We start from the raw sequence: 24,444 nt of genomic DNA, 5'->3' as shown, positions 1-24,444 counted from the left end.
CGTTGTGTAAAATCAAATGACACATTCCTCCATTTATGTCGTGATTCTCAACCTTTTTAATTTCCAGGATCCAGTGAGTGCTTCAGTTTATGTTTTTTGAGAACTGGCCTATGTAGCCTAGGCCAAACTTTTTCATGTCAAGGACCCCCAAATGAATATGTAGGCCTATTTGGCCATGGACCATCATCTGAATATTTTGTGCCAGCAGAGACCCCCATGTAAAAAAATAAAATAATAATCATCATCATTTTCCAAAAATGTTCAAGAAGATGCGATGCGATGCATCACATCACCTTGTGAGCATGTAGATCTGCTATTTTCAAATATGCATATAGGCTTAATTGCTTAAAGTAGTTCAATTGATTTTGATGCTATATTAACAAATTGCTGAGGACCCCCTGGAACACCCTCAAGGACCCCTGGGGGTCCCTGGACATTGGGAACCACTAAATTAGGCCATGGCCACACATTTGATACCATTCTCTGGGCAATCTACGTTATAAAATCCTCTGTGTTAATTTAACTCAGAGTGTTACAAATGGAACCAATTTGTCCAATTTGTTTTGATCTTTAGGTCCATTTGGTTCCTAACTATCAATCATTTAGCTGGGGACCTAGAAGGGTCCATTTGTTTCTTAACTATCAATCATTTAGCTATGGGGACCCCCTGGCTGGAACCCCCTCAATGATTCCTGTGGGTCAAGGACCCCTGTGGGACCCCCTGTGGGTCCTCAAGGACCCCTGTGGGTCCTTGAGGGGACGGTGGGGACCCCACCCTGAGATAGCGGCACTAGCTGTGCAAAGAGCTGTATAACTCAGACGGACTGATACGTGTCCAATCAGCGTCATTGCAAGGCGTAAACTGTTGTTTTGACTGCAACATGTGATTATTTATCTACAGGATGGAATTGGGTGATAAAGTGACTCAGCAGCAAACATTAGAATGAGTTCAGTCACACACCCTAACGGTTTCATGTCTTGCAAGTCAGTTGCCTCATGCATTGTATACACAGCACGTAAACCAATAGAAATCTGTTTCAATACCATGATTATATGTATACAAACAAGTGTTAACAAATAAATAAAACACTTAAACCATGTCTCTGAACTTGTATGCTGAACAATTGATCAAACAAAACATCAGTTTCAATGTTTTTGTTTTTTGTTTCATGGTGTGTAAACTATGCTTTGTGTAATTATGCCTTAAGTAGCAGCAGGCCAGGCCATACAACACTGACACAGTTTTGGGTACATATTTATGTATCTGTTCAATTGTTCAATGTTTAAAACATGTGATTTCCATAGTACTTAAAGAAGAGATGTTAAGATGGTAAACGATTTCATAGCATCTTTCCAGAAATAAGTAGTGCCGTAGCAAACCAACATTACAGCACCAACATTTTCAACACTCTAATAATGATCATCTCATCTGTTAGATGATTGTTAATAAATACGTAACTATTGTTACTTTATAACTCACACACAAAGAAGATTTTGATAAATGAAAAGCTTGATTAATCCCAATTAAATAATTGGAACAAAATAAAGACTGCATTTAATCTCTGTGATCCATAACAATTACTGTTGTCTAGCTTTAGCACATGTCACAGACATTGCATCCCAATTTTGGGCATGTTATAATATAATAAGTGAAAATAACAATCCAAAAGTTGAACAATTTATTAAAAAAAATAGACAGACTACAAGCTCACAGTGCATCGGATTGGCTATTTTGTGGTTAAGTGGTTCAGTGGTTAAATGGTTAATAGGTTAAGGTTCCTTCTGGGAAGTTTGTTCTTGGAAATACTCAACTGCAAAGGGTATTCAGTCCACCATGTGAGCTTACTAGGCTACTTGGAAAACTATGCACTATGCAGACCAATGTAACATTATAAGTCTGCTGGCTGCCAGGTTGCCTGTAACACATGAAGGCTATTTAATAGTTGACACCATTATGTCAGACATACATATACAGATGTACATGCTTGTACGCTCACGTGTGCCCATACATGCAGAGTGGATGCCATACAGTAGTAGCTAGCTGTATATAGCACAGTCATGTGCATCTCTGTTGTGCAATTGTTGTGTGATAAATCTTGGTATGATTCAGCTAAATTAACAGAACAGAGCTTCAATGGGTTATGTAATACAATGTATATTAAAATGTTCCTAAAATGAATGCATCTTCAAACATATATGTGTCCCTGACAGGAAGCTTGCAGAATCGGTTGTGTAAAATTACAATGAAACTTGCTGCAATGCTTAATACTGTCAAATAATGTTTACAAATGTCCATCTGTATATAATAACATGGATATAACAACAACACAGACACACACACACACACACACACACACACACACACACACACCTCGTGCATTTATCCAATCCAGTTTCAGACAAGAGTACCCTTTCCCTGAAAGGAAAGAGTACTCCTGCCCAGAATGAGTTGTTATTGATTGAGAACTATGCACATTCACTGAATTGAGCTACTGCCCAGGGACATTTACGATGCCTGAACCCTGTTCCTTTTGCCATGTTGTGACATCCCAACCCAACTTCACTTCCACACATGTGCTTGTTTTCTTATTAAACTAGCGATTGCACCATGGGCTCTTGGCTACAGCATCGAAGCCAACTCCTTGCGTAATGGCAGTTGGGCCTAGGCTTGAGGGGTGGAAGGTGAAAGGAGGAGAAGAAGAGAGCCTCCTGTCACAAGACACTACTCTGGAAAACAAACCTTACAAGGATTTAACGTAAGACACCTTTGACAAACATTAGTTGAATAATATACAGAGAAGGCTTGCAAGATGTGGATTATGGGCAATAACTCAATGTATTTTGCAAGGCCACTTGCTTTGTTTGAAGAGATAATCCAGTGGATATATTATCTACTGTATATACTGTATGTTATGACACAATCTCACTTCTATTTGTTGGTATTTGAACTTAGTGCAAGAGTTTGTATGGCCAGTGGCTGACTCAAGATAAAATAGGGGTGGTGACTAGATAAATTATTGTTTTAATATCTATAAAAATGCACTTTATGACTATTTGTATTAAAAGGGCAGTGCCATCAACCTTTTACTCATATGTCATGTCATCCCCTCACTGAGCATATTTATGAAAATATGCTTAATGTAGCTTTTACTCTGTGTGACTGCATTACATTGCATTGTCATCTTACAATTAGCATATGGTGGTGTTAATAGAGAGTGATCATATTTCCATATAATCAGACTTCCAGGGAATGTCACTTCTTCCATTATCACTTGTGTGAGAGAAAGACTCCTCCTCAGCAGGCTGTGCAACGTGCCATCATGTCACCCTTCACCCAACACACCATACCACAGGGCGTGGCTATCGGTTACTGATACTTCAGACATTCCCTCACACCCTTTACTTGCCAGTTGTTTTGTTGACAATGAAAGATAAACTAGTGTATGTTGTAAAATATATATATATATTTTACTCTTTTATATTTCCCATGCAGTTACAGATGTATATTCAAATAAGTGCAAGCAATTTGAAATATGTTAATCAACTGTACAAACGAAAATAGCAAAACCACTTATTATATCTTCTCCATATAATATGACAAATTTACTGTATTTTTTTTTAAAGGAAAACACACAGAGGCGTACTTCATACAAAGGGTAGTACACTTTAGAGGAACAAATAAGGGGACTTGATCAAAAAGAGACAAACAGAGGTTCAGGCACTCTTCTTTTACCAAAACAGAACATTTTAACAAAAACGTTTTTTTAAAGCTCTATATTCTGATAGTAATCATTGCTATAGTGTTTGTTCACTAACAGGAGTCTCCCTGTCTCTCCAGCTCTTTAATAAACAGTCAAACCCATTTACCAGCTTTCATTTGACAGTGTTCCAATTCCAATTTGTCTGCTCAATTTCTTTGTTTCATCACTTCCAACTCCACTTGTTTATCCTGAATCTCCTGTGTGAGTTCTCTCTCCTGATTGGTTAAAATTGGTATCCTGGCCAAAAAATTGTTTCTGTTTACTTAAGAGCTGGATAGATGGGGAGACCCCTGTTACCGAACAAACACTATTACTGTAGCAATGATTACTATGGGAATATAAAGCTTTTAACATTTATTTTAACAAAGAAATATCACTTAATTTACAGAACCTTTTATTGGATAGTTTATAATGGAGCAATGATGAACATGTTTGGACCAGAGACTGGCTTTTATCAGGGCATGAGAGTGTTTAGATTTTGCAGGGCAATTTTGATAAGATCACAGTCTGAGAGCTCTGCCACTTGCGTGTGCATGTGTGTGCACGTGCATGTGTAATATCTGACTCTGAATGTGTGAATCCGAATACGTGCGTGTGCATGCACTCTCACACACGCATAGATAGCCTTTTGTCACCTCCACCCTATCTGTCAGTGAGGCTCAGAATTCCTCTATCTGTGAGAATCAGATTGTTGCACGTGGCTCAAGCTTTCTCTCTGAGCATATCAAGTCAATGCCTTTGTGTTTGTGTTTAACACTCATACGATTATGTGCCTAGATTGCAGTTAACACGCCCAGACTCCCCCCCGCCCACACACACACACACACACACACACACACACACACCCTGTGTGAGAGTGAGTGTTATTTGCAATCTAGGCACAAGTACAGCCATTTATATATTATAAAGTACTGTACTTAAGTATAATTTGAGGTATTTTTTACTTTACTGGAGTATTTCCAATTTCCAATTGTTTTACTTCTACTCCACTACATCTCAGAAGCCACTACAATTATTTGAAAAATTGAGTTACTAGTTACTATAAATTATATTATAACCACTTTAGCCCTATTTTATACGTAGGCTATTTGAAAATAGCCGATCTACAAGCTCACGTGTCGCAATGAGCTTGTAGATTTGCTATTTTCAACATTTTGGTACTTTTGGTACTTTAAGTATATTTTGATGCCAATACTTTTGTACTTTTACTCAAGTAACATTTTGAACACAGGCCCTTTACTTGTAACAGAGTATTTTTATATTGTGGTATTGCTACTTTTACTTAAGTAAAATATCTGAGTACTTCTTCCACCACTGCAGTGATCTGGTGTTCCATTGATAGTACCTATTATTAATTTTGGGAGGCCTCTCTCTATGTCCATCTGTACTCCATCAAAACAGCCCTCCATCAAAGTACAATAAACCTTAGAAGAACCCCTGACTATGGTTGCTGCCCACCACATAACAGTCATGTCATTCCCCCCATAGCCATACCTCCCATGGTGGGGCCTAAAAGAAAACAAAGCCTTAACGGCTCAGTCCCATACTAATTTGACTCTGACCTCTTCATGCAATTAAGAGAGCCTTGCTCTCTTGCCGAGAATTTTGATGCATTACGTTATTCAAATAACAGGTGAAAGGGACTTATTTTATGGTAAAATCTTGCGATTTAAAAGTCATTTCTATCGCACCCGGGCCTGGATAGTCGATCGCATAGGCTACATAAAACGAAATGGTATCAAGCCTGTTCTCTTCTTGTTCTGGAAAGCACGTCATCCTCTGTGTTGCCAGGTTTTGTGAAAGAAATAAGCAAACAGGTCTATAAAAACAAAACCAAAAGAAGAAACTTAGGCCACATGAGCACTTTAAACCTATATGCATCGGCTATTTGAAAATAGCCAATCTACAAGCTTGTAGATCTGCAATTTTCAAAAACTCTTGAAATAAAATGTGGAATATTTGGAATATACACAAAACAGTTATGAAAATATTAGAGAACCACTGGTTTAAAAAATAATTACAAAAATTTGGAAGCAAGCCTAATTAAGCAAGTACACTTTAGAAACAAACCGCAATCCACCAATTTTTACAATCAACTTTACAGAAAAAGAAGCCAAAGGTCGCTTATAAAAAGCCGACATGGCAACGCTAGTCATCCTGTTGATGTCCTCTGGAAGTGGAGGAAGGAAGGAGGGAGGGAGGGAGGGAGGGAGGGAGGGAGGGGGGGGGGGGTGCTGTGGGCGGGGCCTGGGCTGCGGTGGGAGGAGACTGGACAGAGATTTTATAAAAGGCCTCGTCGCAGTTTGTTATTCACCACCTTCCACACGCAACGTACGACCAGGCGTTTCCCCTTACCCATCATCTGCGGCTAAAAGCAGTGGGTCAAACAACGACGTGAACACTGGAGCTGTAAAATTATTAACGGGGTGAGTAGTAGACAAGTTGGTGGCGTTAGGGTTTTATTGTGCGTGTGCGCAAGCGTTTGTCCATTTAAAGTATCAGTCGTCTGACGCGACGACATCTGTCTTTGAGACGCTAACATTAGCTTCAATGCAGTGTTGCCATGCACGCTTATTATAAGCGACTTTGGGCTTCTTTTCCTGTAAAGTTGCTTGTAAATATTGAAGGTTGCGTTTTTTTTGGGGCTTGCTTCTCTTTAGTTGTTGCTTATTTTGGACTTGTTTCCTAAATGTTGTTTTAGCCAGTGGTTCTCAAACATTTTCATGTCAGATACCCCCCCCCCCAAATTGTGTTATATTTGTCTGCAGACTGAAAATATTTTGTGCCATGGGACCAGGCGTGTACCAGATTTGTGGTGTTAAAATATTCAACAACAAAAAATCTAAGTTTCTTTTGAAAATAGCAGATCTATAAGCTCTTGTAGATCGGCTATTTTCAAATAGCCAATAAATGCATATAGGTTTAAAGTGCTCATGTAACCCAGTTGCTTCTTTCGGGCTTGTTTTCATAGACCTGGTTGCTTATGTCTCACATAATCTGGCAACGCTGCTTCACTGTCGTGTTTAATGCTGCAGCTGCATTCACTTTAGCTGCCTCTAAATATAGCCTTACAGATAGGATCAAGTCTCGTGGTACAGCATCTTGGGCCTGGATTGCATCACGTTATATCGTATTGATTAAAGTCTGCATTTAATATACACTAGTCTGTGTGTTTAACCTTTTTATTTGACCAGGAAAAACAAAGGGATACTCTCATTTTCAAGGGGGACCTGGTCAAAGAAAGGCAGAAAGGATTGACTGGCTATTGTGGTTAAGGGCTGACAGTGGCTTCAATCACTTGACATTTGGTTTTAGTTTAAATTACGTCATTTTAAATGTAATCGATGGTCGTCGTGCCTCCTGCGACGACGTAGATCAGGTCTTTACCTCCAGGAGCGGAGATGCACGCTGTGTTCAGTGTTGCCATGTCGGCTTATTATAAGAGTTTTGGCTTGTTTTTCTGTAAAGTTAGTGGTTGCGGTATTTATGGCTTGTTTCTAAAGTGTAGTTGCTTGTTTTGGGCTTGCTTCCTAACGTTGTTGAAACCAGTGGTTCTAAAATATTTCATGTCAAGGACCCCCAAATTTGTAATTATTATCCAAGGACTCATCAAAAAAAAAAATCTACATTTTCCACTTTTCTCCAAGATTATTTTTTGAAAATGGCAGATTTACAAGCTCACAGCGACGCGTTGTGAGCTTGTAGATCTGCTATTTTCAAATAGTCGATGTGTATATATACTTTAAAATGTTCTCATCTAATGTGGCCTGGCTATAGTTGCTGCTTTTGGGCTTGTCTTCGTAAACCTGGTTGCTTACATCTCTCACAAAACCTGGCAACACTGAGTGTTGTTGCTGCGACATGACTGTCTGCGGAACTGACATGTGTTGATGAACCAAACGGCCTGATGGGTCACATCGCTGCTTGAGCAGATATTGGATACAGGCTAGTAGAGGCTACAGATTAAATTGTACACATGCATCATGTCTGGAAAGGGTTGGTTGGTTTTGTGTTTTTGAATGTGTGGAGGGCGATGTTGCCTTGGTAGTAGGTACATTATTATCAAAGCTGCAATATGTAGTGATGTTGCTATATTATGAGCTCTGCTGTAGCCTTGGATCAAGACTATCATAGATGCATTTGATCGAGTCTGACCTTTACTTTCGTATCTGCAAATGTAAAAATCTATCAAATGCATCTCTGATCGTCTTGATCCAAGGCTAAAGCTGCAGCAGTGTGATGTTGGTTTGGTTAATTATATTAAAAACTACAATGTGTTGTGTTTTGACTTCATTATATTAAAGCTGCAGTGTGTTGTTGTATTGGTTCGTTACATCAAAACTGCAGTGTGTTGTAGTATTGGTTCATTACAGTAAAGGTGCAGTGTGTTGTGTTCATTACCTTAAAACTGCAGTGTGTTGTTCATTACAGTAAAGCTGCAGTGTGTGTGTGTGTGTGTGTGTGTGTGTGTGTGTGTGTGTGTGTGTGTGTGTGTGTGTGTGTGTGTGTGTGTGTTCATTACATTAAAACTGCAGTGTGTTGTCGCCCACAGGGCTCCCGTTTAAAGCGCCGCAGCAAGTCAAGTTGACCAGCCAGCGCAGTGTGATCATTTGCTTCTGTCTCTGGAACGACTGTTCTCAGACCAGTGCAACCTGACCTCATCACAAAACCACTGCAGCCGCCGCAAAATCACCAAAAAATCCCAAATCGGAGTAAATATGGTGCAAAATAAAATCACCGAAGTCACCGGATTCCACCGCTCTTTTAAGGTGAGGCATTTGACACCAGAACAACACCCAATGGCAATAATGCTGTAATTTTCACACTTTGGGGATAACAAACGAGTACATATTACATGCCATTGGCTGTGGTTATGATTATCTAATGATGAGAACATGAGGAAACCAAATTTTCCATTGTGAAAAGTAGGCCTAAATGGTTTGGTGTGTTTGTCTATCAACATGTTATACATATTTCTCAATGGTCACAGATAAGCTTTTGTGGTTGTTTTGGAACGTGTGTATAATTAACAGTTTTTATGGTACAGGGAGGGTAAAGGCATTTTTTTTTTAATCAGTTCTGAGAATGAGGAAACCAAATTTTCCATTGTGAAAAGTAGGCCTATGGTTTGGTGTGTTTGTCTATCAACATATTATAATTTCTCAATGGTCACAGATAAGCTTTTGTGGTTGTTTTGGAACATGTGTATTATATTTAACAGTTTATATGGTACGGGGAGGGTAAATGAGGCATGTTTTTTTTAATCAGTTCTGAGAAGCTATTAATGCATTTAAGATTGGTGTATACCACTGCATGTCTGAATAACATTTAATTACCATATTCTGCTCCCCCAGGGCCAGAATCCATTTGAATCTGATGACTTCACCAAAAATGGATCCCATCTTCTTGATTCGACATTTAATTTTGATTCCTCCCCAAGATATGGTGAGTGGTTTTATGGCTGTAGTCTGTGGAACAGTAACTTTCCTATCTGGGACAGTCTTCCTGGTGACCTGTAGATTGTAGGACCTTTGTAGCACCCACAGTGGTCTAGTTGATTAATTGGAGTCTGTTTCCTGTAAACAAATGGCCATTGGTCAATGATCATTGGACAACTGAAATGGCAACAACTTGACAAGGGCTGAAATTAAGGCCAGGCGGCTTTACTGAATAACGTGGAAGACATGGACATGTTGTTTATTTTCAATGTTTAATGGCCATCTTTAAGCACTATTCATAAAAAGTATGCCAGTCAAAATGCTTTATAATGAGAATTTACAAATGATATTAAAACGGCTGACTGTTTTCTGATCATTAGATTGATTTTCTTTTTTTCTACTTTTTACCTTTTTTCTTTGATAGACATACCCTCCAGCCGGCCTATTGACATCCCCGATGCTAAGAAGAGAAACAAGAAGAAGAAACGTTGCCGGGCAACTGATAGTTTCTCTGGACGTTTTGAGGGTAAGCTACAGTACAGTTATGTCAGCATGTTGATCTCACGATAATGTATAAAAAGAATCTGTTAGAGACATGTATTGTAAATTATATTTTCCATGAACCTTTCCATCACAGATGTCTACAGGCTGAACGAAGAGGTCCTAGGAGAAGGTGCTTATGCAAGGGTGATGACTTGCATCAACCTAATCACCAACAAAGAATATGCTGTTAAGGTAAAGATCTTAAAACACTTATCACTGTGGCCCATTTGGACAACCAAATTGTGGAGGATCAAACCTATGCATAATTCATAGATATGGATTACTAAATGAGGGCAAAGATGGAGCAAAGAGAAAAACGCTACTGTAAAGCTGCTTCAGGAATGTTTTTTTAGTAGACTCATAGACAGTCTATTTCTTAATATGACACCTTCCCACTGCATGAGTCTGTTTCCCATCCTGATGAGTGGTGTGGAGATGTTACATTTCAAATGAGTGTGTGTGGATACTGCTTAGCTTTGGGCTGTGAATTCATCGTAGTAGTGCTGGACATGGAATGCTAGTATGGGGTTCGTGTACCATTTCATGTTTTTGAATGGTGCAAGGAGGAATAACTAGGTTATTTGAGAGGGGTTCGGGAAGGTCATGTTAATTATGTGCGTCACCAACTGTGTCCTCGATGACTTTCTTTTGGTGCCAGTGCTTGAGTAACCTCGCTGTGGTGGGTTACGGTCCTGGGGCAGGATGTAAATGTTTTCCCAGCTCAGCGCACCAAAGCAGATGTCAGCGGGGCCCCCTGTTATGTAGTCGCTGTGTTCCTAGTTTTTGAATGTGAAGCGCTAGCCACTGTTCACACAGACGCTCCCTCACTGTTTTCTCTCTCCATTAGCCAATCGGAGCTCTTGGAACACAATACCCACCCTTTTTCTTTGCTCTTATTGGCTGTGGATGCTTCTGGTGGCGGGAACATTGTGTACTTGTGGCCATGCCAAAACAAAACCCACATATTATGGAGAGAGGAGGGGTGTGTCCTGGGGTGTTTACACGGTTTTGTTCTCCCTTGTGCAGTAGGGCTTTATTTCCTCTCAAATGGGGCGTGTACTGACAAATAGACTTTGCGCCGTGTTTGCGCTGCATGTCTTTTCCTTTGGTCCTGTTTTGAGGAAGTATATATTTTTTCTTTTGAATGTAGAAGTTGTAGATGCCTTTTTTTATAAGTTTTTTTTTGTTGGCACTTAACCAACTTGATTATTTCCAAAGGCCCAAAGATATTTACTCTTGGGGATTCGATGCCTATTGCACAAATATTTCAGCCAAATATATTTCAGATCACTCCTGTTCAAGGGCTATTTTTGATAGTTCAACGCAGTGTCGCTTTAAGTGAAAAAGCATATATTTTGGAATACTGCAATGGAATTTGAGCACAGGCTCCCACAAGTGAACATGGTGCATTATTCATGTTTACCCAGGGATGTTTCTCTTGGGACCAAGCAGTATAGGAGGGGGGCGGGGGGACTGGTGAAGTAGTAGTGGAGGTCAGTTGGGGTTACTGTTAGGGGGGGGCGGTGTTTAGACTACTCCTGCCAGATGTCCTTCTCCTCCACCTAGGCAAGGGGGCGGTGGTGTTTCAATCACAACAAAGGCCAAAGAGCAGGGTGGAGGGAGGCCATGCCTGCCTGTCGCGTCTGTCTTGGGCCTCATCTCGCTCTACCCCGCCTCCTCAAGGGTTCTTTCACAAGCTTAGATTGATTTACAGAGCCACAGCGTGACTCAGTTGGGCCTCTTCCAAAGCCAGACTGCTGTGAATCTGATTTATCCCTCCTTCTGGTGGTGTACGTGACTGTTTCCGCACAACAGCAAACCCCCCCCCCCCCCGGACCGCCTTCCCCACGGGACAAAAAGAGTCAGCGCCGCTAAGTTTGTATTGTCCAACTCATAAACCCCCTAGCTATTACTGTCGTTGTCTCTGCTCACGACAATTTATCTCTGCTCTATTTTGATCGTGTCTTTTTTTTTGTTATTTCGATGTTTACTCTGTACATGTTATAGTCAGTGTGATTGGGAGAAAGTGGGCTGATGTGGGTTGTCTGTATGCTGACTCAGATGTGGTCCAGTGTGTTGTTGGCTTTGGGCTGCACACTGGTCTCTTGTCTGTACATTAATCCTAGACACACACTGCACTCTAGCCCCACTGGGTTTCAATGGCAACTATAATCCTGCTAGCAGGAAGAGAACCATGCACACCCCCATGAGCAGACAATAGCTGGAGCTGGAAAATTCAGGCCCTTTGCTTTGGTGTCAGCAGTCTCTCTTTCTGTCTCTCTTGGCAGTGTGACACACGGCCTGCATTGGGGCCCCGCAATGTTTTGGTTCCAGGATCTGCTGGCTATATATAGAGCGTTTTGTTGATCAAAACTATTTTGGCTCGACTCTTGGGGTGTCACAAAGGAGCACCTTCGCTACTTAAGAGCACTTAAGATTGGAATATAGGTTACACACATGATATATTTAGAAGTTTAGAGGTGCATATACACATTCTCCATTCCTTCAGTTTGGCAGGATGTCAGGAGTAGTAGTAGGTTAACCATTGTTGGAGGCAACCCAGGAAATTCAGGGGTACCATATATAATTACTACTATACCATCTGTGACCTATAGGTACCATATATATAGTACACGTAACCAGTGTTTTACCATGTGTGACCTATATGAAACACTGCTGCCATGTGGTGGGGTGTGGTCTTGGGGAATCTAAATAAACAATTTTTAAGCTCGGGCATGCCTCTGTCTGTCTGGAGCCTTCCCCTAACCAGTGTGTTCTGTTACAGATCATTGAGAAGAGGCCAGGTCACAGCCGTAGCCGTGTCTTCCGTGAGGTTGAGATGCTCTACCAGTGCCAGGGACACAGGTAACTGTACAGCAGTCTTCACACTACCACAATGACGTGTGACAGCACCACAGATTATCTTAAACTGAACTGCTTGTTCCCCATTATGCCATTACACTTCCATGTGACTTTAATGGGGCGATACCCTTACCACATGATGATTTGTCAAAAAATGGCAGATCTACAATGAAACACGCTGTGAGCTTGTAAGAGGGGAAAAAGGATGGGACCAAGTATAGACCCTGGGGGGGTGGGGGGGTCAACGAAGCACAACCCTATATAAACCCTATATTATAGGGTTTGTGGTTAAACCATTTTGCATTACAACTCACTTAACAAGTAATGTGTAAATGGACAGACTTGCATTTCATGCCACTACCATAGGCTGATTCCTTTCTGTGTTTTTCCCTAAAAGGAATATCCTGGAGTTGGTTGAGTTTTTTGAAGAGGAAGACCATTTCTACTTGGTGTTTGAAAAGCTGAGAGGAGGTTGGTACATCCAGCAGAAGGCTCGAGACTAAAAGATTAGCTTTTATTTGTTGTTAAACAGTATGGTAATGCCTCTCTTGCGCAGTCAGTCTGTGTGGGGTAAATTGAACCTTTCCACCAGTACACTGTGATTATGGCTAGATGCTTGATGTCAAAGCAGAGTAATGAAGAGGTTCACTTGTTTACCATTTTTTATTTTCCTTTTTTTTAGGGTCTGTCCTCGCTCACATTCACAGAAGGCGTCACTTCGGTGAGCAGGAAGCCAGCGTTGTGGTGCAGGACATCGCCAGCGCTCTAGATTTCCTGCATAACAAAGGTAAGTCAACTATAAAGGGTCCACAGATGTATTGCTTTGTAGGAATGGGAATTGTTTGGCTATATACCATGGGGTGGGCTTTTATTACCACAGCAGATCATCAAATACCACTGCATTTACACACTTAGCACATAGATGGTTAAGTCGTAGTACAACCACCTCTTCATCAGCAAAACGAACCCCCCCCCCCGACTAATACAACTATTCAAATGGTTTCATGTGCTCTCTCAATGGGCTCTGACTCTAACAGTCTAAAACAGTGCAACGTTGTTATATACAAATATTTTTTATATACATTTTAATGCAAGCAATTTTTTTCAGGAATGGCACATAGAGACCTGAAACCTGAGAACATCCTGTGTGAGAATTCGGACAAGGTGAGTTTACTACAGGCATGTTCAGTTAGAAAGGCACTCATTGGAGTGGCAACATCTGTCTTGGCAGTGATAAATGACACAGCAAAACATTTCTATGTCTATTTTGTTCACTCTCATAACTAACATTTTGTATTTATTTCTTCTTTGGCAGATCTCCCCCGTCAAGATCTGTGACTTTGACCTGGGCAGTGGGATCAAGCTTAACAGTGACAGCTCACCCATCTCCACTCCTGAGCTACTCACTCCTGTAAGTCTGCCAGCCCACTTGTCTGTTCACCATGACTATTTGTGACTTGTTGGCATGTATAAATATCAGAAGGGAAATGCATGCTATTGGGAGGGGTAACGTAAACATAGGTATACGTAGCCAGGCAAAGGTTATTCTCAGTCACATTGCCTGCCACTATGGTTTGTCACCCTGAGGTGTATAAGCAGGGTGTTTCTTTTTTTTTGTTGCTCGTCTTAAACAATGCCTTTATCAAGTCCAGCTGGCTGGATGCCTATTGGACAACACTTGGTGGCACTAGCTACAGGAAAGCCCCCTGATTGGGGGAGGAAGGATTCTGGTCCTTGAGGTTAGGACAATGAGGTCACTGTCGGACAGTTTCTCTGAAGTTACGGGTGTTGACTCTGAGCCTGTGTATGTTTGCTCACTCACTGTCCCTTCCCTGGCAGCTCTCGTGCTCCCTTATCATAGCTGAGATATCAGCTACACTCAGGTAGATATGCACCTCTGTCTAACGTCCACATCCTGCTGCTTATCAGTCCCAAACAGTGAGGCACATGATCTGGGTTATGTGTGTTTTAACCCCCGCAATATCATCACAAGGCGGAGCACTTACTTGGCGATGTGCCTTGAAAGTCAGAATGGCAACTTGGAATAGGAGGGTACATTTCAAAGGGAAGATTTTCCGCTGTGTTTGAGTCAACAGATGAGTCTGCGTTGGTTGTCAAGCCGTGTGTATCGATGGACTAGAACAGGTGACAAAGATGGCTGGGGGGAAATTGTGGGATGGATTGTAGGGGGTTTCTGCCTTGGTAACCTGATCTTTCTTTAGCCAGACAGCCGGATGGACGGCCCATCCCTGTACTATTTGTGTGGGGGGGAATAGTTGTGGGGCCAGGGGCCCTCACATGTTTAGTCTACGCTTACTTAAAGGGTGCAGGGTGGAGCTGTTTCATTTGGAGGTTGCCCATTTGTCCTGTCCTCAAGACTTGACAAGAGTATGAGTGGAGTGGCCATTAAAGTGGCATGCCTGCTCTTTAGCAGTTGCTTCGCTCTGCCAGTTTTTTCTTCCAGACCATGTGCTCCTCAGAGGTGTCCTTGTTCTTTCTGCAAAGAATTTAATCTGAGCTGACTTTTATTTATCTTTATTTTTCTAAGAAGTGTTAAAGCTAAACGACAGGACCTAGTGTTCTATCCTTGAAATGTTGCAAGACTAGAGGGAACACTTTTACAGGGCCTTATCCAGTCATAAGAGGAAGTGGAGAAAAGCAAGGCCTCAATGCTTGAATCAAAACATAACAAGCCCCCCTCTCTCTGGTATAAACCCACAGAAGAGAAAAACAACATACCATAAACCACCAACCCGTCTCTGCCTATAGTTAACTCCACCCACTGGCCCTCACCACACTTGTGCAAGTCTGCAGTTTCTTTGTATTCTCCATACAAAAGGCCATGCCTACAGCCTGTTCTCGAAATGTAGTCTTGCCCCCCAGACCTAGCAACTGTGCTTTGATTGGCCAGAGCGGCGGGAGGGGAAGGGAAGGGGGAGGGGTGTACAGCAAAGTCTGCTCATGCGCGCTCTCCCTTGTTTTCTTTGCCTTGATCACAGGGGCAATCTTATCTGCTTTTCATCTTGCTGTAGCGCTCCTCTCCCCCTATGCCAGCATTCCTACTGTGGACTATTGCTCAATATAATATGGCTTTGCATCCATTTATTCACCTCCCCCTTCTGATCAAATTGAACTTACTGTGCGGTCAGTCCGAGGGCTGAGCCCAACTAGTGCCCATACGTTTGTAGCCTGTGTGTTTTTGGTCTGTGGTTTACAGACAGGGAGGGCAGGTTTTACAGGCAGAGGGGAGGAGTCATTTCTAGGAAAAATGCTAATTCCAGCCTCTTCTAAGAATTCGGTGCGAGTGACGGCCTGTCTGCTGAACATTAAATCAAATCTGACTGTACATGTGTGCATAACATGCACCAATGAACGAGGCTGGATGTGCATTGGCTGCATGCAAATCCACACAGACAGACACAGAGCTTGTGATGCCCCTTAGGGGAAGTGAAGAGCTGCGGCAGTTGTGTGGGTTTGTTTGGCCCAGATTCAGATTATGCAGCTGCAGGGCTGATGACAGAGCTGTACTCTTCCCGTAAGCCTCTTCGCCTTAAGCCTTTAGTTTACCAACAGCAAAGGTGTGTTTGTGTTCTCTGTGGGTGTCAGCTGACTGTGTGGTCTGATCAGTCACCTGGTTTGAGGAAAGCCCCAGACGGCGTTGCCAACAAATCCTCTGGTGGCGTCAGCTGATTATCTGCTATCTGTACATTGCAGAGGGATTGGAGATGGCTGAGACTGATGCAAGCCTGCACCGGAGTTGCAGCAGTACCAGTGAAATACATTTGGGGTCAGATTTGATGCCCTGTATTATAAAGATGGTCTACTCTAGAGTATCCTAAAGGTGAACTGCCTTATCCCATATTGTTGAAGCGTGGGGGGGCGGGTGGGGAGAGAGTCAGCGCACTGAAGTCAAGGCACAGACTACTGTGTTGTTGACGGACAACGGCTGCACACTTATGAGAAACAACAAAAATAAAACCTGGCAAAACAGTTGCGTGCATTAGCGCAAGATGATGATAAAGGAAACATTCAGTCTAAATGTCCAGTTTGCAAATTCTCGCCTACTACTTTTGTATTTGAAACTTTAAATTTCTCTAAATATTATAAACTTTCAGGACAGCCTAAGTACAAATATCATTTATGAAAGGCTACTATAGGCTACAGTGAAGTCGGACTGAATAATGACTTCACTGTAGCCTTTTCATATATTATATTTGTACTTAGGCTGTCCTGAAAGTTTATAATATTTAGAGAAATGTAAAGTTTCAAATACAAAATTATTAGTAGTAGGCGAGAATTGGCAAACTGGACATTTAACTGAATGTTTCCTTTATCCTCATCTTGCGCTAATGCACGCATGATGCAACTGTTTTGCCAGGTTTTATTTTTGTTTCTCATAAGCGTGCATCCATTGTCCGTCAACAACACAGTAGTCTGTGCCTTGACGCGCTGACTCTCTCCCCACCCGCTCCCCCGCCCCCTTGCGCTTCAACAATGTGAGATAAGGCAGTTTGCATCTTTAAAGCCATGACTTCTCTCCTGTAGCTGAGCCTGTACCCCTTCAGCCCTTATCAGTCATAGCCAGCGCAGCGTATCTATAACCATACCTCTGCGTGTGTTTTTCGTCTTGTTTTCTCAGGTGGCTTTGATACACGAGTAGCCCACATTCACTATCCTATTGCCTTTTGATTCCAGAGGACCGTGTTAGGCTAAAACATTTGCCCATGTGTCTGCAGTGGTGCCAGACCAGTATGTTTTTTTAATTTTTTTATGGGAGCTGAATTTGACCTGGATCCTGGGGGTTGGGATGTCTGTTGTGGGGGCAGTGGTAGTGACGATGGTGGTGTGGGGGTTGGGTCCGTCTGTGACTGTGCCCGACAGAAGACTCTTTGTCTGAGCTGAGATTCCTGCACTGCTACACAAAATGTCATTACATAAGGGTGCAGCAGGGTGGAGGAGGAGCCAGGAGACAGCTGGGACACGATACTAGGAAACAATGGAGGCCTGCTCTATGTAAACACATTCCGCCATGAGGATGATGGGCTTGGATTAGGACTTTCTGCTCAGAAAAGGTGCCCAATACTGTCCAGATTAAAGTAAACACTATGAGAGCATTTCAGCTATTCAGTATTGAGGACCGCTTTAATGGGAATACATAACAAAATCAGGATGCTAATCTTATACTCTAGAACCCTTGGTGAGAGAATTTTACAAAGCTTTGTTATTCGATTAGACTTGGACCGTAACCACTTTCAGCCTGTTGTCCAATTTTTTTTTGAGGGGGGGGGGGGACTGGCAGATCTACAAGCTCACAATAAGGCGCAATGTGTTGTGAGCTTGTAGATTGGCTATTTATCCACAACACCATCGTATGAGGTATAAATGGGGCTAAAGTGTTTATGGGTTTCTGGCTACATTACAAGCTGTGCAAAGGACTACGTACTGGAATGTCTTTGTTCACATGTCCTGCTGAACTAGCGAGCCACTACATTTAACACCCCTCCCCTTCCTCTGTTCCTTGAGTATTAAAATGGCATTTGGTGTTATGCAGCTAGCAAGTTGCGTAACGAGCGGGGGCTCAGCCCTGTTTGTGGTTCTGCTAAACAGCCAATCCTCTTTTTTTCCCCTCCTGCTCAGTCAGTGTTTGGCCTAGTTTCTGTCTGAGCTACATAACATGGTACCACTGGAGTGAGGCTGCCCTTGCTCTCGGCTCATTCTTCTTGCCTGGCCTGCTGAGTGCTGAAAATGGACAATGACTCACTCACACTGCTGCCTACCCACACCAACCTGCCTAGCCCTTCCCCTGCCTTGGATGGATGACTGCACATTATGTTCCTGCTAATGCCTCCTTATATTTTCCACTGGAGAGGAAGGGAGGAAAGCATTGGGGTAATTTCAAATGGATCCACCACGGTGGATAATCTATCCCTCCCCCTCTTGGCCCCCTTAGCTTATTGCCCCTGCTGACTCTACTAGCGCTCCACCATGTGACTCTCATACAGGCAGCCCCCCCACACAAGGCCCCAGCCTCTATAAAGAAGCACATGAGCTATCAGCTGAACTAAGGAATGTAGTCAGCAGCGGGGAAGAGAACAAAAGTGTGCTTAGGGACATGACACTGTCAGTGCCAGCTTGTGTGCACTTTCTCTGCACATTTTTGTTTATCGTTCTGTTGTATTGTACTAGGCAACAGTAACGTTCTCCACCACCGTGTTGTTTACACAAAATCACCAACTGGGGCCAGATGCCAACTGTGACTCAAACTTTATTTCCCCCGGGGGCTAACAAACATGTTTTTTTTTCTCTGTCTCTTCCCCCACCCTACTTTTTTTTTTTTACAGTGTGGCTCTGCAGAGTACATGGCACCGGAGGTGGTTGAGGCCTTCAGTGAGGAGGCCACCATTTATGACAAGCGCTGTGACCTGTGGAGCCTGGGAGTCATCCTCTACATCATGCTGAGTGGCTACCCACCCTTTGTTGGTCGCTGTGGGGGCGACTGTGGCTGGGAAGTGGGAGAGCCCTGCCACACATGCCAGGTGAGAATTCTAACCAGATGAGCTCCGGTGTCCCTATTCTGAATTCCGAATATTTGGCAAAAATAGAAAATCTACAAGCTCACAACGTGTCGCATTGTGAGCTTGTAGATCAGCTATTTCCACTGCAGACATTTGGTGTAGAAGGGAAAGTGGGTGCAGGTTTATAGACCCCTGGGAGACTCCAGTCAGCAAAGTGTATTTAGGGTTTAAACGATTAAGCCATCTCTCCCTCATTTTCCTCTATCCTGTTACTACTACTTTTGTTGCTGGTGTGCACCTGAGACAACATAACCGAGCCCCCATCCCTGCTTTAAGTTCCTGCTTGCATTATATAGGGCACACGTGACATGCTCCACACAACAGTGTAACTGGAACCCTTTGCTTCCTGAGGTCACAGTGTATATGATTGTTAAACATGCTATCCCTGTCCTTCCCTCTCTTTTCAGAACACTTTGTTTGAGAGTATCCAGGAAGGAAAGTATGAGTTTCCTGCGAAAGACTGGGCTCACATCTCCTCAAGTGCCAAAGACCTTATATCCAAACTTCTGGTACGGGACGCCAAAAAACGTCTGAGTGCCAGCCAGGTGCTGCAGCACCCATGGGTGCAGGGGGTAGGTCAACACCCACCCAAATCTCCCATACACTTTTCTCTGCATGTTTATGGAAGGATGTTTCTGTTACTGTTCGACCACCTTTTGAAACCTGTCTTTTTCTGTTTACACAGGGTGCCTTTGACGCTTTTCCAAAATCCATTATTCTTCAGAGGTGAGACTTTGCTTTGAAGCATATTACAAGTTAAAGATTTCCTAAATAATTTCCTGTTGGCTGGGTTCCCCTGTTTTGCTCTCTTAATTTATGTTTGTGTCTGCTTGTCAATCAGGACCAGCAATGCCAGGGACCTGACATTCTACGCCGACAAGGCTATGGCTGTGAACCGGCAGCTGGCCGAGCAGGATGGAATGGAGGACCACCAGCAGCAGGAGGCGCCGCTGATCATAACTGCCAGTAGTGGCTCCTCCATGCGTCTCTCACCTCCTTCCAACTCCCAGCTGGCCTGGCGCAGGCAGAGGAGCGGCCAGCCTAATGGAGGGCCCGTCTCAGCTGCAGAACTCCGCCAGCTCCTGGCCCCCCTAGTCATTGTGGGAGACTGTGCCTGAACCCTGACTTCTGATCTCCCGTTATGACTCGGATCACATGACCCTGTTGTCCTCCCTCCCCAAGTCGTAGGGCCCCTTGCCGACTCTAGCTGGCCTTGGTTCCCTCAGTCATTCAGGCTTTCTCTGATCTGTAAAGGGAGACTGCTGCCTACATCCCTTCTGCTAAATGCCTTGTGCCCCTCTGCAGCACTTCTAAAGCACATAAATCCAGGGCCTGCATATATCAAAACAAATATGCATGTCCAGGCCGGGGGGAGGGAAGGCCAGCATAGAATCTGGGGTAAAGGGGGAGGAGGCGTTATTTTATAGTTATGTTTTCTTGTCCTTCAACTCGATTCAGAAGAAACTAGTACATTTGTATCTTTGAAACCAAGCTCAGACACCAAAGGACAACCTGTTGTGCTGCTTCCACACGTTACAACTGGATCCACTGTGAATTAAGTTATCTGGAATGTTCTCTCGCCTGTATGTATACGCACGAATGGCCCTTCTGCAGATACATACAAGCTTATGCAATATGCCAAGATGAAGGCCGTTCTGTCTAGAAAGGATTCAGTGTAGGGGGTTAAAATGGGGCTGTGTAAGCCAATGCTGTCTGTGCCTGGTGTGGTCCATTAAGTGGATGGGGAGGGGTCTCTAAAAGCATTCGCCCGTATTTTTTTCTTTTTTCCATTTGAGATCAATTCCTCACAACTGAGCCTGTTGTGTAAGTGGAGTGATAAAGCCACATTCTTCTAGCTTCTGTGGCCATGTATGTTAAAGCTCTTAAAGTTAAGAGGATGTCTATAACCAGCCTGACCATTGCCCTGGTCAATGCTTTTCAAATATGAACCTATGCCCAACTACCGGTGGCTCTACTGATCAATATTTTTTTATGATGCTTTTGTTGTAATCGAGCAGTTCCTCTGGAATTTCCTCAACACGTGGGGCAGGAAATAAAACTGTTCCTGGGTTGTTATCCCTGGGTTGTGATGCATGGCCACAACCAAAACAACAGGGCCTCTGAGTCAAGCCTGGACTATGACTACTTAATGTTCTTGGCACAGCTACATAATTTGATAACAGGCTGGGGAGCTGAAATTGGTCTGGTGTTACATTCTTTGAGACCCAATTGTCCCCATGTGACTTTTTTTCTTTTTTTATTACTTTTTTTTGTCACCAAGAGTCCAGAATATGCATTAGATGTAAAGGTAAAATAAGCAGGGGGTTGGGGGGGGGGGGAAACATGTCAGCCAATGTCGCCTGAGTGTAATTTGTAAGTGTTAATCAAACCATTAACTTGGAAAGGTTGGATGTCTATTTTTCTTTTTTTCCTTTACATGACCCACTCAGCTCCGAGTTATTGCTGGCAAGATTTGTATGACTTTTGGGGAAAATTCCCAGAACAAGATTATTGAAATAAATAGGCAAATGAGTGTTTGGAGGATATAAAAAAGAAAAAAATGAAGAAAAAGATAGGGTAAAAAAAAGGAAAAGCATTCCAGAAAAATAAAACACAAAAAAAAAGTCTTCCAAGGACATGTAGCTGTATTAATGAGTTTACTTTATGTTTGTTTCAACTCCATGTCTATGTGCCACACTGATATTGTTATGGCTGTTCTAAGCTCTTGTTTTCTATAGTGACTCTAATGCAGGTGCTGATCAGTTCAGGTGGAACACAGGATGTTTTACTTTTCAATTTTCTTTTCCCTTTTTTTTAAGATTCTCTTTGTATACGTGTTAGTGTTTTTGAGAGTTCAGAGTATGTGGTGTAAGAGGTGAGGTGGCGGAAAAGTTTTTTTCGTTTATCTGGAGCGGTTCATGCCCAAGGAAGGCTTTTTGTTTAACTTCTCATGTGTGTGTGTGTGTGTCAGCAGTGATCAACCTGTTGAGAATAAGTTGGATCTTCTTCCTGCAATTGACAGGTAATGGCATGATGATGCGTTCTGAAGACACCAGCCATTCACCAAAGAGGGGTTTAAGTCATGACATTGAATGAGTGAATAGTTGAGAGTTTAAAGTTATCCATCTCCTAAACAAGAAATGGGTAACTAGTGATCCATGTGATGTTGCCTGCACAACAGTGTGCGGTACTCTGGAAAATGGCTCCCTTGGTGTCAAAGGGCCCATTATGCTGATACTAGGACACTGATTGTAATAGTTCTAAACAACCTTTCTACCGATGCATCGTTGTGGGGTTTTATGTCTTATAGTAAGACTTACTTGAAATTTGTGTATGCAGCTGTTTGTTCTCTGTTTGGGAAACTACTTTGCTATCAGTCATATAAACAAAGCATTAAGCTGATTTAAGGCAATCTGGGGATTTTGAAAATACCTACTCAATTCAGTATTTCTGCCTTTTTCTCCCTTTGAGTACAAGACAAGTTTCTCCCTATATTTTGTTAGGGTTGGGATTCTCGGAAATGCACAAAGACTTGGGCCATACTCTCTGATATCTTCAAGGGTATAAGAGTTTCCTTGGTCATGACCATTTCTACTTTTGTCAAATGCAGTAATTTGGACTGCCTTTTTATTGGGGAAGGGATAGAATGATATCCTAAGCCTCAATTTTTTTTATATTGTAAGTCATTTTGAAGTCAGGAAGTGTTAAAATTCAGTCATCATTTAAATGGACAGTGTACCAACTACACAATTTGAATGTAGCCCACAGGCAAAGCATTTAAGATCCAGCAGCATCGATCAAACGTTTTATAAATAGTTCATGGACAGGGGATGGGGTCATGATTTGTTGACTTTTTTTTTTTAAAGCCGTAGGGCTTTTTTTTTTCTTTCTTCCAACACTTGTTTTTACACTGTCTGAATCCACCCCAAGCCCAACATGTTCATGGGAAGTTTATTTGGAATCCATGCATTCTTCAAATACTTTTTGTTTTCTCCCCATTTAATATAAGCACTTTACTGTACCATGTGAATGATTGCAGTTCACTCAAAGCAACATTTATGACCGTTGCTCCAGAATTTTGTATTGTTTTTCTAAGAAAATAATGCAATAAATGCTTTGAACCACAAATTGCTTGTTTGTATCCTTGTTGACAACCACTACTGTCCTGTTCCCGAATAACTTGTGCTCACCAGTGGTGGGAAAAAAGTAATTGTCATTTTTTACACTTTTACTAAGTAAAGTAACAATACCAGTGTAAAAAATACTTGTTCAGTTATGTACTTAAAAGTACATAAATTGGCACAAAAATTGTCATTATGCAGAATGTTCATTTTAGAATCGTATGTTATTGGAGAATAATGACTGACCATTAACCACTTATGCCCATTATATATACACTTCGGATATTTGAACGCACATTGTGAGCTTGTCGATCTGCTATTTTTGAACATTTTGACTATTTCATGAATTTTATAAATTCATCTAATCTGCAAAGTAAATGGTAGCCTCATAATTGTAGTGGAGTAAAAAAAAAAGTACAGCATTTGCCTCTGAAATGTAGTGTGGGATTTGTATTTAAAAAAAATTAATACCCCGTAAAGTAAAAGTAGGCTACCTCAAAGTTGTATCCTACTTAAGTACAGTAGACTACTTCTTCTGGTTTCTTCCACTGCTCACTTCTAATCTCTAGTTTCATATTTACTAGCGGCCTTATCTTTTGGCTGAGGTCATCTGATTTAATCCTGTAAATCCTTGTATTTTATCAGCAACACTCCCGGATACGTGAGTTGACTATATGGCTCATTTGTCCTTGACTGTTGGTAAACATGAGTTCAGTTCAGTCGTCTCATCCCACATGCACTCTAACGTGTCGTTTTATCACCTTGACACAGAGTGAGTCAGTGAGAGCCTGTGGGGGGGTTCTCAGCAGTGGTGGGAAAAGTACAAATTCTTTACTTAAGTAAAAGTATCGATACTGCAATGTAGAAGTACTCTGTTACAAGTAAACGTCTGGAATTCAAGATTTACTTGAGGAAAAGTACAAAAGTATTGGTATCAAAATGTAGCCTACTTAAAATACCAAAAGTAGAAAGTACTCACTAGGCAGAATGTCCTTTTCAAATGTATGAAATGTATAAAAATCCTTTGAAAAAAGCAGATCTACAAGCTATTTTCAAATGGCCAAATTGTATATAGGGTTAATGTTTTATAACAATCAAAATCTACAAAGTAACTAGTAACTAAGTTTTCAAATAATTATAGTGG

At 42.1% G+C, this 24,444-nt stretch overlaps 1 protein-coding gene across 1 annotated transcript; it reads left to right on the top strand.

Annotated features, from left to right (window-relative positions):
• The first annotated feature begins 6,080 nt into the window (after positions 1–6,080).
• On the top strand, positions 6,081–23,307 carry mknk2b (MAPK interacting serine/threonine kinase 2b). Its single transcript, XM_080430274.1, has 14 exons — positions 6,081–6,187; positions 8,314–8,530; positions 9,116–9,206; positions 9,624–9,725; positions 9,837–9,934; positions 12,528–12,607; positions 13,002–13,075; positions 13,287–13,391; positions 13,713–13,768; positions 13,920–14,015; positions 18,946–19,140; positions 19,587–19,751; positions 19,865–19,905; positions 20,021–23,307. The coding sequence occupies exons 2-14, from the start codon at positions 8,480–8,482 to the stop codon at positions 20,295–20,297; spliced, it is 1,431 nt and encodes a 476-aa protein (XP_080286400.1). The 5' UTR covers positions 6,081–6,187; positions 8,314–8,479; the 3' UTR covers positions 20,298–23,307.
• The last annotated feature ends 1,137 nt before the right edge of the window (positions 23,308–24,444 follow it).

Source organism: Gymnoscopelus braueri, assembly GCF_963280865.1.
Source record: "Gymnoscopelus braueri genome assembly, chromosome: 6".
Lineage (NCBI taxonomy): Eukaryota > Metazoa > Chordata > Actinopteri > Myctophiformes > Myctophidae > Gymnoscopelus > Gymnoscopelus braueri.
Note: the sequence above shows the minus strand (reverse complement) of the source record. Positions and strands in the feature narration are given on the sequence as shown.

Excerpts from the sequence above, each read along its gene's own strand:
- mknk2b (XM_080430274.1), top strand. The coding sequence starts at position 8,480 with ATGGTGCAAAATAAAATCACCGAAGTCACCGGATTCCACCGCTCTTTT. Across the intron at positions 9,207-9,623 it reads TGATTCCTCCCCAAGATATG|ACATACCCTCCAGCCGGCCT; the intron begins GTGAGTGGTTTT and ends TTTCTTTGATAG. Across the intron at positions 13,769-13,919 it reads TGTGTGAGAATTCGGACAAG|ATCTCCCCCGTCAAGATCTG; the intron begins GTGAGTTTACTA and ends CTTCTTTGGCAG.